Source organism: Physella acuta, unplaced genomic scaffold (assembly GCF_028476545.2).
Source record: "Physella acuta isolate Inbredline_101_S28 unplaced genomic scaffold, ASM2847654v3 ptg001646l, whole genome shotgun sequence".
Taxonomy (NCBI): domain Eukaryota; kingdom Metazoa; phylum Mollusca; class Gastropoda; family Physidae; genus Physella; species Physella acuta.
In genome coordinates, this window is record NW_026733160.1 from 50,188 (window position 1) to 65,149 (window position 14,962).

Here is a 14,962-nt window from a genome sequence, read left to right on the forward strand (position 1 = left end):
GAAGTGATATGAAGCGTGACGCTGAGCTGTGTTATGTAGTTCAGGTAAAAGATGGCGTTCACTGCAAACTTAGAAAATAAACAGGGGCTTAGTGTTTTAGATGGGAAGTTTAAACTAAATATAGAGTGAAGTGGAACGAGGGCGGCAACTATTTTTGCAAAATAAAAAAAAAATTAGGTTTGAAACTCTAGGGGCTGAGAAATTATTCTAGATTGTGACTCACGTAGATTAGGTTGCTAAAACAAAATGTGGTTGATTTTTAATTTTTACATTTGAAACAAGTTAACAGAAAGACGGGGTGTGTGGGGGGGGGGGGGGTGTTGGGGTGGTGAAGGGGTCAATAAAAATGAAGACCCAGTGTGGGTTTGCGGTTACGTTTGGTCAAAAGTCTATCATGATCATTAGTAGTAGCAGCACTTGACTATGGATTGGAGGGAAGGTGGGTATATGAGTATAACCATACAGAGGCGTGACTAGGAGGAGATGCGGCTGCCCCGGGCGCCGACCCTTTGAGGAATGCGGCAGAATAAAAAACTCATTTCAAGCTGGTTTAACTACCCTACAAAACCCACCTTCGTTCCCCTAGGGTTATAGTACTACCAGTAAAATAACTTTAACCCCAGAGTTTATTCCAGGCATCTCTTCGGGAAAGTCTACCGCCCCCCCCCCCTGAACGAAATGGAATTTATATAGAAAATATATACTATTAACATTGTCCTCCCCCCCCCTCCCCCCGCCAATTATTCGAAGTTCCCCCCCCCCCCCCCCACTCTTTTCGCCGGAGAAAAAGAAAAAAGTCTGGAAGAAACACTGTTTGACCAAGGGTGAAATAACATTGTATACTTAAATTAACAAAGCCACCACATATATAATACACGGAGTTCAGCTGTGGGTAGGTGGGGACGGGGGGGGACGGGGGGGGGGGGGGGGACGGGGGGGGGGAGGTAAGTGAGCATAACTATAACGCGAGCTTTAACCCTAACAATATCTAGAAATGCAAGTCTGCGGTGTACACTAGCGGAGGATGGGGCACTGTATGAGTTCCTTCTTTAATTATTTGATTACCACCGGGAACACACATTTTAAACCTTACATAAAATTCAATCTGAGTACACATTACCGGCAGATACCAGGCGAACTGTAGAGGTCACGGTGTGGTGACGTCAAATGATATATGGCCACTGAGATAATTAAAGGTTTATGGCTTCATGACGCATGCGCACTTCACCCAGTTTTTTTTATGTTCAGGACTTTATGGATTTTAGATAAATGTATTTATGGGTGGTTTTGCATAATATTGTATCATTATATTTCGTTTATATATATATATATATATATATATATATATATATATATATATATATATACACACATACATATATATATATATACACATACATACATACATACATACATACATACATACATACATACATACATACATACATACATACATACATACATACATACATACATACATACATACATACATACATACATACATACATACATACATACATACATACATACATACATACATACATACATACGTACATACATACATACATAGATACAGACAGACAGACAGACAGACAGACAGACAGACAGACAGACAGACAGACAGACAGACAGACAGACAGACAGACAGACAGACAGACAGACAGACAGACAGACAGACAGACAGACAGACAGACAGACAGACAGGCAGGCAGGCAGGCAGGCAGGCAGGCAGGCAGGCAGGCAGGCAGGCAGGCAGACAGGCAGGCAGGCAGGCAGGCAGGCAGGCAGGCAGACAGACAGACAGACAGACAGACAGACAGACAGACAGACAGACAGACAGACAGACAGACAGACAGACAGACAGACAGACAGACAGACAGACAGACAGACAGACAGACCCGGGGGAATTCCATATCCTACTTTTTATTTCATTTTATTTTTAAAAAAATGCATGGGTTATACTTACGTTAGGAAGCATGATGATGGATGGAGACAAAATAAAATAATTGCTTTGATCGTAGAGGAATTATTTTCAAATCTAAAGAGAATTTACAGGAAATGGCATGTTATAAATAGGACGATTTAGTTTTATGCAATTTAATTCCCTTTTAATTCAGTGTATAGAGTGTGGAATTAACCCGGTGTAGAATTGCCTCAAGTACATACAATCGAACTTGCTAACATGACTACACATACCCCTATTATTAAACACATACACAATTACATGGTTTTATATACCTCTGTTGTTTTCATTTCGTATTGTCGTTTCTTCTTGATAGTCAACACTACAATACAATAGTTAATAAACGTCAAAGCCGATAATAATAAATTTTTGAATAATTCCCCCCCCCCCCCCCCAACAACACTACCACCCATTACTCTACCTTATCCCACCCCATCTAAATGCAACTAGATCCTAGTCGATCCTAACCAGTGGAAAATTTCACCGACATAATTTTTATCCTGGTTTTTAATCTCCCTTAATGTCAACATAATGTTTAGGTGCTACATATCTGAAGAAAACAAAACCGGATGATATGAAAACGAAATAAAAATTGTTTGAATCGTCTAACCTGTTTTTCGAATTCCAGGAATGTTTAAATTTAGAGAAATTCCAGATTCCATTTTTGTTCATGTGACAACCGTAATAAAGTTAAGTTCTCCTTCCGAACCTGACGGTCAATGTGGCAAGTGAAGTAGAGTTCACCTGATTCTGTGACCCCTGCACATGAAGGGATGGTGTGTGCAGCACTATGCCCATCCGCTTTTACTTTCCCTTACGTGAGTACCGGTCAGAGTTAGGTGGACTCATGGACGTTCTTCTGACTTGAACCCGGATTCGAACTCGAGATTTATGTGACAGTAGTCTAGTTTTTTTACGCCGCTTAGATGGCGAAGTCTAAAACATCCAACAACAATAAACACGTTTTTATCCATGCCAACATTAATAGTCGAAAACCAACTCCTTAAACTCGACCACCTCAATTTAAATGAGTTATTTAACCATCATTCGCTTCAGTAAAATAATTCAAGGGCTATTGGGCACATGATATATTGAAGTAACAACATTATTCGTTAATGATATGAAATACAAATTACGTCAACCCAAATTTAAACTGAGTTATTGATTGGTCTCTCCTCCCCCCCCCCCCCAGTGTAACCTAGCGGTAGAGAGCTACACTGCTAACCCGAGAGCTTCGAGTTCGAATCCGGGTTCAAATAAGTGGAAACAAATGCTGCTGGGCATAGGGCTGACCATACTATCCCTTCAAATGCCGAGGTCAATGAATCAGATGAACTCTACTTCATCTGCCCCATGGGACTAGGAAGAAGAAGATTGATTGGTCTTATAAAATTTTGAAGGGGTCGGCGTGGTCGAGTCTGTAAAGCTCGTGGTTGCTAAACCAAAAAGTCTGGAGTTCGAACCCTCGGTCAGATGAGGCTCGTTAGCTGGGGACAGCCACCCTTCTAGGAGAGACAACTTCAAAATTAAACAACTGCTGCCTTGTTTTTTCTTGGTTAGGCAAAGTCTATTTAAGCTAATCCAAAAAGAAAATCGGAATCAATGATTTCAATGGCGCTTAAAACACTTGACACGAATAATAAATTGTGTTGGAGGGGATCCCATCCAATACTAAAATTAAGAAGAAGAAAAGATTTTGAGTCATTAATTTTATAGGCTCTTACGGCTTGGTCAAGAGAGTGGTCAAGAGCTGACGTAGGCGACAACACACATGTATGTAATTCTGTTACAAAATATAACGGTAAAGCACCACTACCAATTGAAGTTTTGGTGGTGAAATTTAGTGAAGTAGGATTAGGGTGGGAATGTTATAGATAGGTAGGCCAACTATGTGAAATAATTGTAGTTTTAATTTGATGATGTATTTTGACTTAATTTTTTTTTTCGGAGGATTTTTTGTCTCGTAGTAAACCCTCTATTTTTTAAAATACTTTTAAATGACAAGAGCTGATTGAGTGATTGAGCGAACGTTGCCAACGCAAGGTAGGTAACTCGATAATTGCTTTATATTTAAAGCTTGTAAAAGTTGTTTCCCTCTTTGTGTTAATCTACCATTACAAACATGAAAGCTAATTAGCATATTTATTTTAACTCAAGAAAAGTAACAATATCTAAACTTCTTTTATGGAGATATTATTGTTGTAACGTGTTTAGTCTAACACTGATGTCTCAAACTAAAGCTAGTAACGCTATACAACTTTTTTTTTTTAAATTATTAGTTATAAAGTGAGCATTAAAAGACATGGCGGGCCTTTATCACCGAAACATACGCTGTTTTTTTTTCGGTAATTAGAGCGGCAGATAACAAAAGCAAGGGAAATAACTGACATTCTTTGGTGCAGTTCTTTAAAATATTGAATTACATCTTTTCAATTTATTTTTTTTATATTAAGGAGTATACTTTATGTGAGATATATAAAACAGATGTTTGCTCTTATTCTACAATGTATGATTTGCTTCTTATAAACTTTGGTATATTTTAAAAATGTATGTTATACATTTAAACCACGGCGTAAGTTAACAGTAACTAATTCGCTTTAAAAAAAATAACTGTGCTTCCTTAATTGATTTAAAAAGACTTAATATTTGACTATTTCCGGAAGATCCAAAAGTTACAATGTACGAAATTTTCCACCTTTAAAGAGCCACTAACAATTTTATAATGGCAATCTTACGGCATATGATTAGGATTAGATGAATGAATGTTATTTTTGATTTGACATAAATAACTTTATATATAATATAATATTTATTCATATAAAAGCATACAAATGTTTCGCACAAAACATTAAAGTATTTTAGCTAGCTCTGTTCTGATAAAATTAGTAATCACATAATATAATTATAGGACTTTCCCAATCCATTTTAGAAGCTAATACATTTTTCGTCTTTCTTTACGGACATCACCGGCTCAGGAGGTGTCTCCCATTCGCCAGGCAGGCCTCAACACGGCAAACTCAGACTAACTGGTTTGGATATTGTTTTGATTACCCTGTATCGGTCACTTCTGTCCTTCGGTTCACACAGGGCTTATCTTCCACCCTACTCGTACCCCATCGCCCAGTACCTAGCTCAACCGTAGGAAGCTAATAACTAAAAAATGAAGTCACTCAGGTCTAATTAATGCATACTATCAGATAAAGAAATGCATTCTGAATAAAATAACATTCACTGTTGAACGATATTTGAAAAAAGTCGGCAGTGGCAAGCATGGAACCGTGGTCACAAGGGGGGAAACAGCACTGCTGTGGGGCTGGGTCTGGTGCCAAAGCGGCTGTCAGCTGTCCGTATACTTTCTACCTCACCTATTCTCATTGTTCTCTGATTAGTGTTTTTATCCCGTTTAAAGTTTTTTTTATATACAGTATAATATTTTTTATGAGTTTTGGAAATGAAATAACATGTTTGTATGGAACTCGAGCGCCACATCTTGACATCAAAAGAGCCGCAGGTTGCCGACCCCTGGACTAAGTAAAACTAATGTAAAAAAAAATTCATAAAAAACGTTTTAATAACAAGCTTTTATGTAATGATGCACTAAAAAGTAGAAAATAAATTATAGACTACTATTTAAATAACTATAAAGAAAAGCGTGGGTCACTTTAGTATCTATTGGATACCTTTACTAATGTTAAGGAAGACACCCACGCTTTTCTTTATAGTTATTTAAATAGTAGTCTATAATTTATTTTCTACTTTTTAGTGCATCATTACATAAAAGCTTGTTATTAAAACGTTTTTTATGAATTTTTTTTTCAGTACTTTACATGTTTTATTTACAATAGAGTTACATGACTAAAAACCATTGCGCGCCTACTGAACATCACGTTCAGTAGGCGCGCAATGGTTTTTGAACGCAGCCATTACGTGATGGCGCAGCTATTGAAGGTGATGACGCGTGTGGTGTGGTTGGCTAGATATGCCTACTAATTCGGTCCAAATTTTAATTAATTCATTAGAAATCAATTAGGCATCCAATTAAGTCAAATTTAGTTTCAGATTGCATTGTCTTCATGTCTTGACCCACGTGCCAAATGTGAATCGTATCGGTCAAGTAGAAGTTTCCGAATTTTCACTCCTGTGTTTCCGTCAAGACTGACGACAGAGGAAGTGAGTTAAATAAAAGCTTGTAAAAAAAAATTCATAAAAAACGTTTTAATAACAAGCTTTTATGTAATGATGCACTAAAAAGTAGAAAATAAATTATAGACAACTATTTAAATAACTATAAAGAAAAGCGTGGGTCACTTTAGAATCTATTGGATACCTTTACTAATGTTAAGGAAGACACCCACGCTTTTCTTTATAGTTATTTAAATAGTAGTCTATAATTTATTTTCTACTTTTTAGTGCATCATTACATAAAAGCTTGTTATTAAAACGTTTTTTATGAATTTTTTTTTCAGTACTTTACATGTTTTATCTACAATAGAGTTACATGACTAAAAACCATTGCGCGCCTACTGAATATCACGTTCAGTAGGCGCGCAATGGTTTTTGAACGCAGCCATTACGTGGTCGTGATGGCGCAGCTATTGATGACGCGTGCGGTGTGGTTGGCTAGACATGCCTACTAATTCGGTCCAAATTTTAATTAATTCATAAAAAATCAATTAGGCATCCAATTAAGTCAAATTTAGTTTCAGATTGCATTGTCTTCATGTCTTGACCCACGTGCCAACTGTGAATCGTATCGGTCAAGTAGAACTGTCCGAATTTTCACTCCTGCGTTTCCGTCTAGACTGACGACTGACGACTTACGACAGACAGAGGAAGTGAGTTAAATAAAAGCTTGTAAAAATGTGATTTTTTTTTTACTTTTCATTTTTTCCCCCTTTTTTTCTTTCTATTTTTTCTTTCTTTTCTTTCTTCTTTCAAAGAAGAAGAAAGAAAAAAAAAGTAAAAAAAAATGTAATTTTGTATCAATCCTCACAAGTCGTTGATGAGAAAGGCAATACAAATGAGTTGATGGCAATGCAAACGGATGCTTTAATTACAAGTCTGAGAGAAAAAAAGTCTTTTTTATATCGAATTAGTGTTTAGAGACACAATCTAATATAATCCTACAAGATTTAACTAGCTGTGGTTTTTAAATCATTGTTTGCTTTACCAACTGCAGCTTGTTACATTTTAAAATATCTTCATTTTTCAATAGTTATTGATAACACATCTCTCTATAACTTTGGTAAATTAGAAAAAAAAATTTTCATAAAAAAATCTTTTAATAACAAGCTTTTATGTACTAATGCAGCAAAAAGTAGAAAATAAATTATAGACTACTATTTAAATAACAATAAAGAAAAGCGTGGGTCTCTTCCTAAACATTAGTAAAGGTATCCGATAGACAGGGGCGGAACTACAGTGCCGCCAGACCCCGCATTGCGGGGGGGCCCACGCCATTTAGGGGCCCATCGCCGACCATAATAAATTCTTTATAGTTAAAAAAAAAATAATTTTCTTGCATTTTTGACTTGACGGTAAAAGCTTTTGTAAATAAAAAACAGATCTACTACAGTAGTGATGTTATACAGTAGCTAACACATGCTGTTGCGTTAAAACAAACTATATGCCTGAGCTGTAGTGATAGGCAAACGTTCAGAACACTTCCATGACTTATTTCCCTTTTTTAAATAGTAAAATAGGGGTGCTCATAAGCTCCTTTTAATATATTTGTACTAAACAAAAGAAAAAGAAATTACTTTTCTTAGTTATTATTTAAGAAAAAAACATACTAAATAATTACATAGCATAAATTGGAAATATATTTAAAACAAATAATATAAATACAAAAAAACATAAAAATAAACATAACACGAGAAACCATTACACATACAAAGCTTTCATGTTTTATATTCTTTTGACCGGCTAATTACTGTGAGTAGGTAAGATTACAGCAAACATTCAATAAACTGGTTCTAAATATAAAGAAGAAATACAAAACAGACTAACGCACTCACACACATAACATGTTGTAATTTGTTTAAATTGAAAAAAAAAAGACATTTTTTTTTCAAAACCCGATTGGGCAAGAAATGAGTATTCAGTGTTTGTTTTCTGTGTTTGTATATATATATATATATTTTTTTTTTTTTTTTTTGCGGGGTGGCCCTTTTTTTCTAGTTCCGCCACTGCCGATAGATACTAAAGTGACCCACGCTTTTCTTTATATTTATTTAAATAATTGTCTATATTTTTTTCTACATAAAAGCTTGTTATTAAAACGTTTTTTTAATTTTAATTCAGTTTGATTTTGATTCGTTTTTTTAAAAATATATAGAGTCTTAAGTTTAAACTTAGCCTAGGTGACATGACTGAAAGGTTAAATAGATTTAAGATATAAGATTAATCTCCCTTTAATTTTCTCTTAGCAACCAGCGTCTGCTGAAAAATGGCGGCAACCAAAAGTGGTAAGCAAAATTCACTGTGAAAATTATGTTAATTATTTATTGATAAAGAGTCTAGAATCTAGATCTAGATATATCTACTCTTTAAAATAATCGATAAAAATTTAGATTTAAAACACGAACTTTATAACGTGGGTATTCACTGCAACTAGAATTACTGAATTGCTAGAATTAGATCTAGATCTAGAATCTAGATCTAGATCTAGATCTAGATCTCAGATCTACATCTTAATGATTAATCTATTCTATTTTTAATTTTTTATCTAAAGACAAAGTCTAGATCTAGGTCTGGTAATCTATTTATCGTTTTAGTTTTAGGTACGTAAAACCGCCCGCGACTAGCTAGATCCAGATCTAGTAGATCCAATAAAGTAATAAATTAATAAAACTAGTCTCATAATCATATTATTAGGGTTAGGCCAAATATAACTAACTAAATAATACTTTAGTTTACTACTAGATCTAGATCTAGTACTAGATCTAGATCTAGTAGTAGGCCCTACTAAACTCAAATTATGAAATTATAATAAACTTAAATAAAGATAGATAATTAATAATTATGTTTATTCATGAAATGGACACTGATAAATGTGTGTTTTGGTGGGTTCTTTTCTGATCTTTTCTACTTTAAATGTACTAGATCTAGCTACTGAGTCTATTAAAGACTATTATATACATTACATATTTATTAAAGTAGTCTTATATTATTTTCATATAACATTCAGCGAATAACCAATTAAAAGGGTGTGTGTTTTTATTTATTTGTTTTGAAATGTAACTAGGGCTTCCGGAGTTAATATAGGCCTAATTGGCATATTTATACACATTATGCCTAATTTTTCACTTCAAAGTAGCCTTAGTCCTAAGTTCATTTTAAAATAGCCAAACTGAAGCAAAAGGTGATTAGCAACAGGTATTAAAATTGTTTCATCTTCCAGAAACGAAAAGAATTGATATTTTGGCTCAACCTAGAGGATACCATCCAGAATACAGAGAAAACAGGTAACATGTATTTTACTTTTATTTCAGAAGAATTAGGCTAAAAATTTAAAACTTCTCCTGTGTACATGGCAAAGTAGAATTTAATACATTTCCCTAGCATTGCTGTAGCTTTATTCACACTAGCAACATTTTACTTGATAAAAACCTCATTGTTAATGTATCTATATGATACAGATGAGACATGTATGTATAACCCATGTAGACTATATCATACTAATTATTATAATTAGGCTACACTTGAACATGTTTCAAAGGCGTAGCAAGGGGGGGGTGGGGGTGTGGACGGCACCGGGTGACACCATTTAGGGGGGTGACACCAAGGTAAACAATAGCAAAATATACAGAGAAAAATGATAATACCACTTAATTGATTAATTTGAGTGTTTAATAGTCTTTTAAGAGGTACAAATCGAAAGTTTGCGGGGGGAGGGTGCGAATTGAAAGTTTGAGGGGTGGCGTGCAAATCGAAAATTGAAAGTTTGTCCCTGTGACACCATTAAGTGCCGCACCGGGTGACACCCACCCTGGCTACGCCACTGACATGTTTCATTATAGCAACCTAAAGGCTATTACACATTGACTAGAATAGAAGACGCACATGCAACATTAATAGGACTAGTTATAGATTTAAACAGTCTAACTATCTATATGCATAAAACAAATTGATTGCTTACATACATATTGTTATGTAATGAATATTGGTATGGCTATTTAAATCTCAGCCAAATACTAATCTTAGCACAACCATAACAATGATATTAGAAAGAAAAAACAGCTCTTTAACATTTCAAAAATTGAATTACAAAATATTTGAATTTAAAATTAAAACAAGAGGCATTTGAAATTTTTAAAAAAAATGTGGATATCATGAATTAATTTTTCATTAATTAAAATAATTTTCATACAGACGGTCAGTCTACTGGTTGGACAGGGAACCACCACAACCTGGTCCTGATGGCCGCACTGTTGTCAGTAAGTTAACTTTGATCTGGCGTCTTCTTGCATTCCACCTGTAGATAATGTCACAAGTCACAATCCACAGGGATGGGGTTGAGACATTTGTGATGATGTGCCACATGGGGGTTAGGGGGTTCGGAAGTGGGTTACAGTAATGTTAAAAAGCATTTTTGTTATTTCTTCAAGGCAAAACAATTAGAAATAGTATTGTTTGTGGAATTATGATTGTTTTATAAGGGTGGAGTTTAACATTTTTATGTTAATGTTCTATCAATAGAACATTAACAAATTTAAATTTTACAATTATTATGATAAAATATATTATTCCTTTCTTAAATTTGTGTTTGCTAATTTTATTTTTATGATATATAATGGGTTTAGATAATTAAAGGTTCAAATTAAGGAAGCAATTATTGATCTTGAGCGTAATGGTAGATAGCACATGACCTTAGGGAATAAATTGACATGGGGGGGGGGTTATTGTGTTTCTCCTATTTAATAAATTATGAAAAAAATGAAAGAAAACAACTCCACCACATTAATTATTGCAAGGTATTTTGTTTTTTTATTCATGAATGTGATAACATAATTTTGTTGCTCTGTTTAAAGCGGCTACTCCCAGAGTCGTGGAGTTATCGAGACATAAAACTGCTGATCACTGGAGGCCGGACAGGTAGGCTTCCTCCTTTTTTTTAATCTACTATAGCGAGAGGGATGTATGCCGTTGTTGAATTGTAGAGCATTTGACTGTTAACTCAAAAGTCTTAAGTTCAAATCTGGGTTCAAGTCTGTAAAACGTCCATGAGTCCACCCAGTTTTGATGGGTACCTGATTCACGTCAAGGAAAGTAAAAGCATTTGGGCACAGTGCTGACCACACTATCTCTTAATATACCATCACAGAACAGGGTGAGCTATACTTCACTTGCCCCATGGACTTTTAGGTTCAAAAGTTGATTTATTTTTTACTTCATAGTAAAACAAATATAAAAAGCTTTATTGTAAGTTTTTGAATCCACTGAAAATGTAAACAAAAAATAAACATTCTCTGTTTATCAAAAGCAATGATTTCTAAAATGTTTAAGAGATTTTATGAGTAACCAATGCTTCAAAAAAAAAAAGTTTTTATATTTTTATTTTATTTCTGAAGGTTTTATAAAAACAATTATTACATCACACAATCTGTAAAACCCTCTATTAAACCTATAGCATTCAACTATGTTTATTATTTAAAATATGATTTGCTTTACCTGATTACACTAATTTCTTCTGCCACCATCTCCCCACCTGTAGACCTTCTGCGATATGGCCAGTGTCTGACAGTGCCAAGTCCAGTTCCGCATCACCCAGAGTTGTCCAGCTCAGTGCACACCGGAATCCCCCCGCCAGTTACCTCTTTGACCGTGACCCTGGATGGGAGGTCAAAAGGTCGGCATTATCAGCAAGCTCAACCTCCCGTGTTGATGTGCTGGCAACACCAAAACGTAAGAGAGGAGATGACGGCATAGATCCATTCTGGGGTTATAGGTCAGTTGATTAAATAATGGTTTGGATATTTTTAAAAAAATGTGTTTTTACAAATTCCAGAAATTTAAAAATTAATTTAAAAAAACACAATTTAATAAATTAAGTAATTAAGCTTATGAAAATATTAGCCATGTAGAAAAAAATTAATGAAATCTAGCTTAAGACAAAGCTAGCGAAGTTTAGAGCTTATGAAGAATATAATTCCTGAAATGAACCTTATGAAAAAAAAAATCATACTAATTTAGTTTTGCGAAAACCAAATTATTAAAATCCAGCATTATGAAGAAATTGTCTTCAATTTTAACTTATGAAATTATAATTTTTTTCAAATTTAGCTTTTAAAGAATTATATTTTTGAAGTTAAACTTTTATATATAATAAAAAATAAATGAAATAATTGCATGATATTTCTGTAGTCAACCAGTGTCCAAGAATGCCCTCAGTGCCAGCTGTTCCTCCAGGCTAGAGGCACTAGCAGCTCATAAAGGATACCCTAAGGTAACTCTCGATTGGAGATTTGCTTCTACGGTTGCATAACATAAAAAAAATTATTAGCATAGTCAGTAGATCTTAATGTTGTCACACCTAGTCTGTGTTTCTAAAGTTGTTAAACATTGTCTGTGTCTTACATGTTGTAAAGACTGTGCATCAGAGGCTGTTAAACTTTTTCTGTAGTTCAGATGTTGTAAACATTATCTGTTCCGATATTTTCAACTATTGTCTGTTATTCAGATGTCATAAAATATTGTAATTAATTCAGATGCTGTAAAACACCTGTGATTAATATGTCATAAAATATTGTCTGTCATTAATATGTCATAAAATGTAGCCTGCAATTCAAATGTCATAAAATACTGACTGTAATACAGTTGTCCTAAAAATATAGTTGTAATTCCATAAAAATATAGTCTGTAACTCAGATGTCATAAAATATTGTCTATGATTCAGATGCTGTAAAACATTGTTTGTTTTCCAGGAATTCAAAGATGCGAGATCAATCCAATGGCCAGTTTCCCATGATGCTCTGGAAGCGATTGCCTCCCTTAGACTACAACAGCTGGCTCGGCCACCAACAAGGGCACTAACCAAAGACGACTATGATCCCTACAGGATCGTGTCCAGTGCCTTGAGGTACCAGTCCACACCTAGAATAGATGAACTGGCTCTCCCCATTCCTAGGAAAGTCAGAACCAAAAGGACGGTATCTTAAGTTTTTATCAGATTTAAGACACCATTTTTAACAAATAACCTGTAAAATGCACAAATTTGAAAGTTTTAAATCTTTTACTGCTAGCTACATATTTTTTAAAGCACTCAGTGTGAATGCAAGCCTATTTCAGCTTTATTGTTGTAAATCCAAACTTTTATTGTGCCTTCTCATTAAATTTAAACCGCTATTCTGTGATAATCTTGGTATGAATTAGTTATTTTATGCATCTTGTTAAATAAATTAGTTAATCTCCATTATATCCCATCAAAAAATATTTTACAAAATGACTGCACAGGTCTTAAACTATATTGTAATCAGATTAAAAAGAACATGGATTTGCATTGCTTAAAGAACTAGAACTAATGCTTCTAGCAATTAAATTTTTAATTAAAATAAATGACCTATACAACTCATTGATTATGTGATCTATGTTAAACATATGTTTAAGAATAGAAAACAACAGGACTATTGAAATATTTGTGAGGTGCTAACCTATAATTGTGATCTGCAACTTTAGTTTCTTTACAAGCTCATATAGACTTCTTATAAGGTTTTACATATTCTTATTAAGATAAGAGTTGTATATACAGTATTTAAATCATCAAAATTTTCTTTCAACAATTTTTTTTTAAAGCTGCCTAAATGATTTCTTTTTTACCATTTTCATATTTATAAAATGGGTTCCCAGAAAAATACCCAAAAACGAAAAAGTGTGCAACGGAAAACTGCGTTAACATGTGCAAATGCAAACTAATTATACTAATACACTTTCATTTTTGTCTAATTTCGTGGAAAAGTGTTTTATTATGCTACTATGTACATGCTGACATTCTTAATGCTCAATTTAAGAATAAAAAATACATATGCCCATGTTTTGGTGCGCAGTTTTCCTTTGCGCACCTTCCAAGTCACGATAAAATTACGTAAAACTATTCTTGATGTTAAATTGTGAAAGCTTTTATTTTGTTGAAGTGGTATTCTTTATTCCCATATATGTACTCAAGTTCAATGTAAGCAGGAGTTTTTATTTTACTAATGTATAAAAAAAGTTTTTTTACCATATTTAAATTATCTGCTGACTGTGGTTTGAATTTAAGAAAAAATTGTTACTGGCATATTGATGTAACTACATTTCTAATTAAACTTAATCAGTATTTACATATTTAACTCTTTATAAATATCTAAAAGTTACACTTTTATTATCTCAGCATTAATGATCTTCAGTCCTTGAAATGGGATGTGAAATGAGATTATTTTCTATTTAATGTGCCCTTTTTGCCATAAACCTGTGCTTTTCAGTATTATTGCCTCCCTTGCTCAACTCACCTTTAAAGAAAATTTTCCAGTATTGTCAAAATACAGTATTAATTAATGGCATGTACAAACTTATTTATTTATTTCTGAAGATTTTCTTAACTTTTAAGTGTTTAAATTTACAACTTACTGGATTTTACAATAGAAAAGTTTTTGAAAACAATATATGTACATTTTTATAAAGCCAGATGTATTTTGTTTTGTTCTGTGTTATGTAATCTGGTAAAATAAAAAATAAATGTGATTTAAAGCCATTAAAAAAAGAAATCTTTTGTTAATTTTGATTTAGGGATAATCACACATTAATTATGTGTGCTAATCAAATATTGCTGGTATTTGTTGTAGGTTTAAGTTGTGGTTTCTTCTGATGTCATTATTGTTACATCCAAGGTTAAACGTGAAACTAATTAAAAACATTTTAAACAAATAAAATAAAGAAATCCTGGATTGTGGAGACTGCTTTTGTCACCACCCCACCCCCACCTGCCTCCGACCTTTCTCGCTTCCATTATTTTTTTTTTCCTAC

General features: G+C 33.8%; 1 protein-coding gene across 1 annotated transcript; it reads left to right on the plus strand.

The window, feature by feature from the left end:
• Positions 1 to 8,389: 8,389 nt before the first annotated feature.
• On the plus strand, positions 8,390 to 14,530 carry LOC131929538 (testicular haploid expressed gene protein-like). The gene is made up of 7 exons (XM_059285790.1): positions 8,390 to 8,430; positions 9,366 to 9,429; positions 10,337 to 10,401; positions 10,996 to 11,059; positions 11,679 to 11,912; positions 12,329 to 12,410; positions 12,889 to 14,530. The coding sequence occupies exons 1-7, from the start codon at positions 8,412 to 8,414 to the stop codon at positions 13,120 to 13,122; spliced, it is 762 nt and encodes a 253-aa protein (XP_059141773.1). The 5' UTR covers positions 8,390 to 8,411; the 3' UTR covers positions 13,123 to 14,530.
• Positions 14,531 to 14,962: the final 432 nt, after the last annotated feature.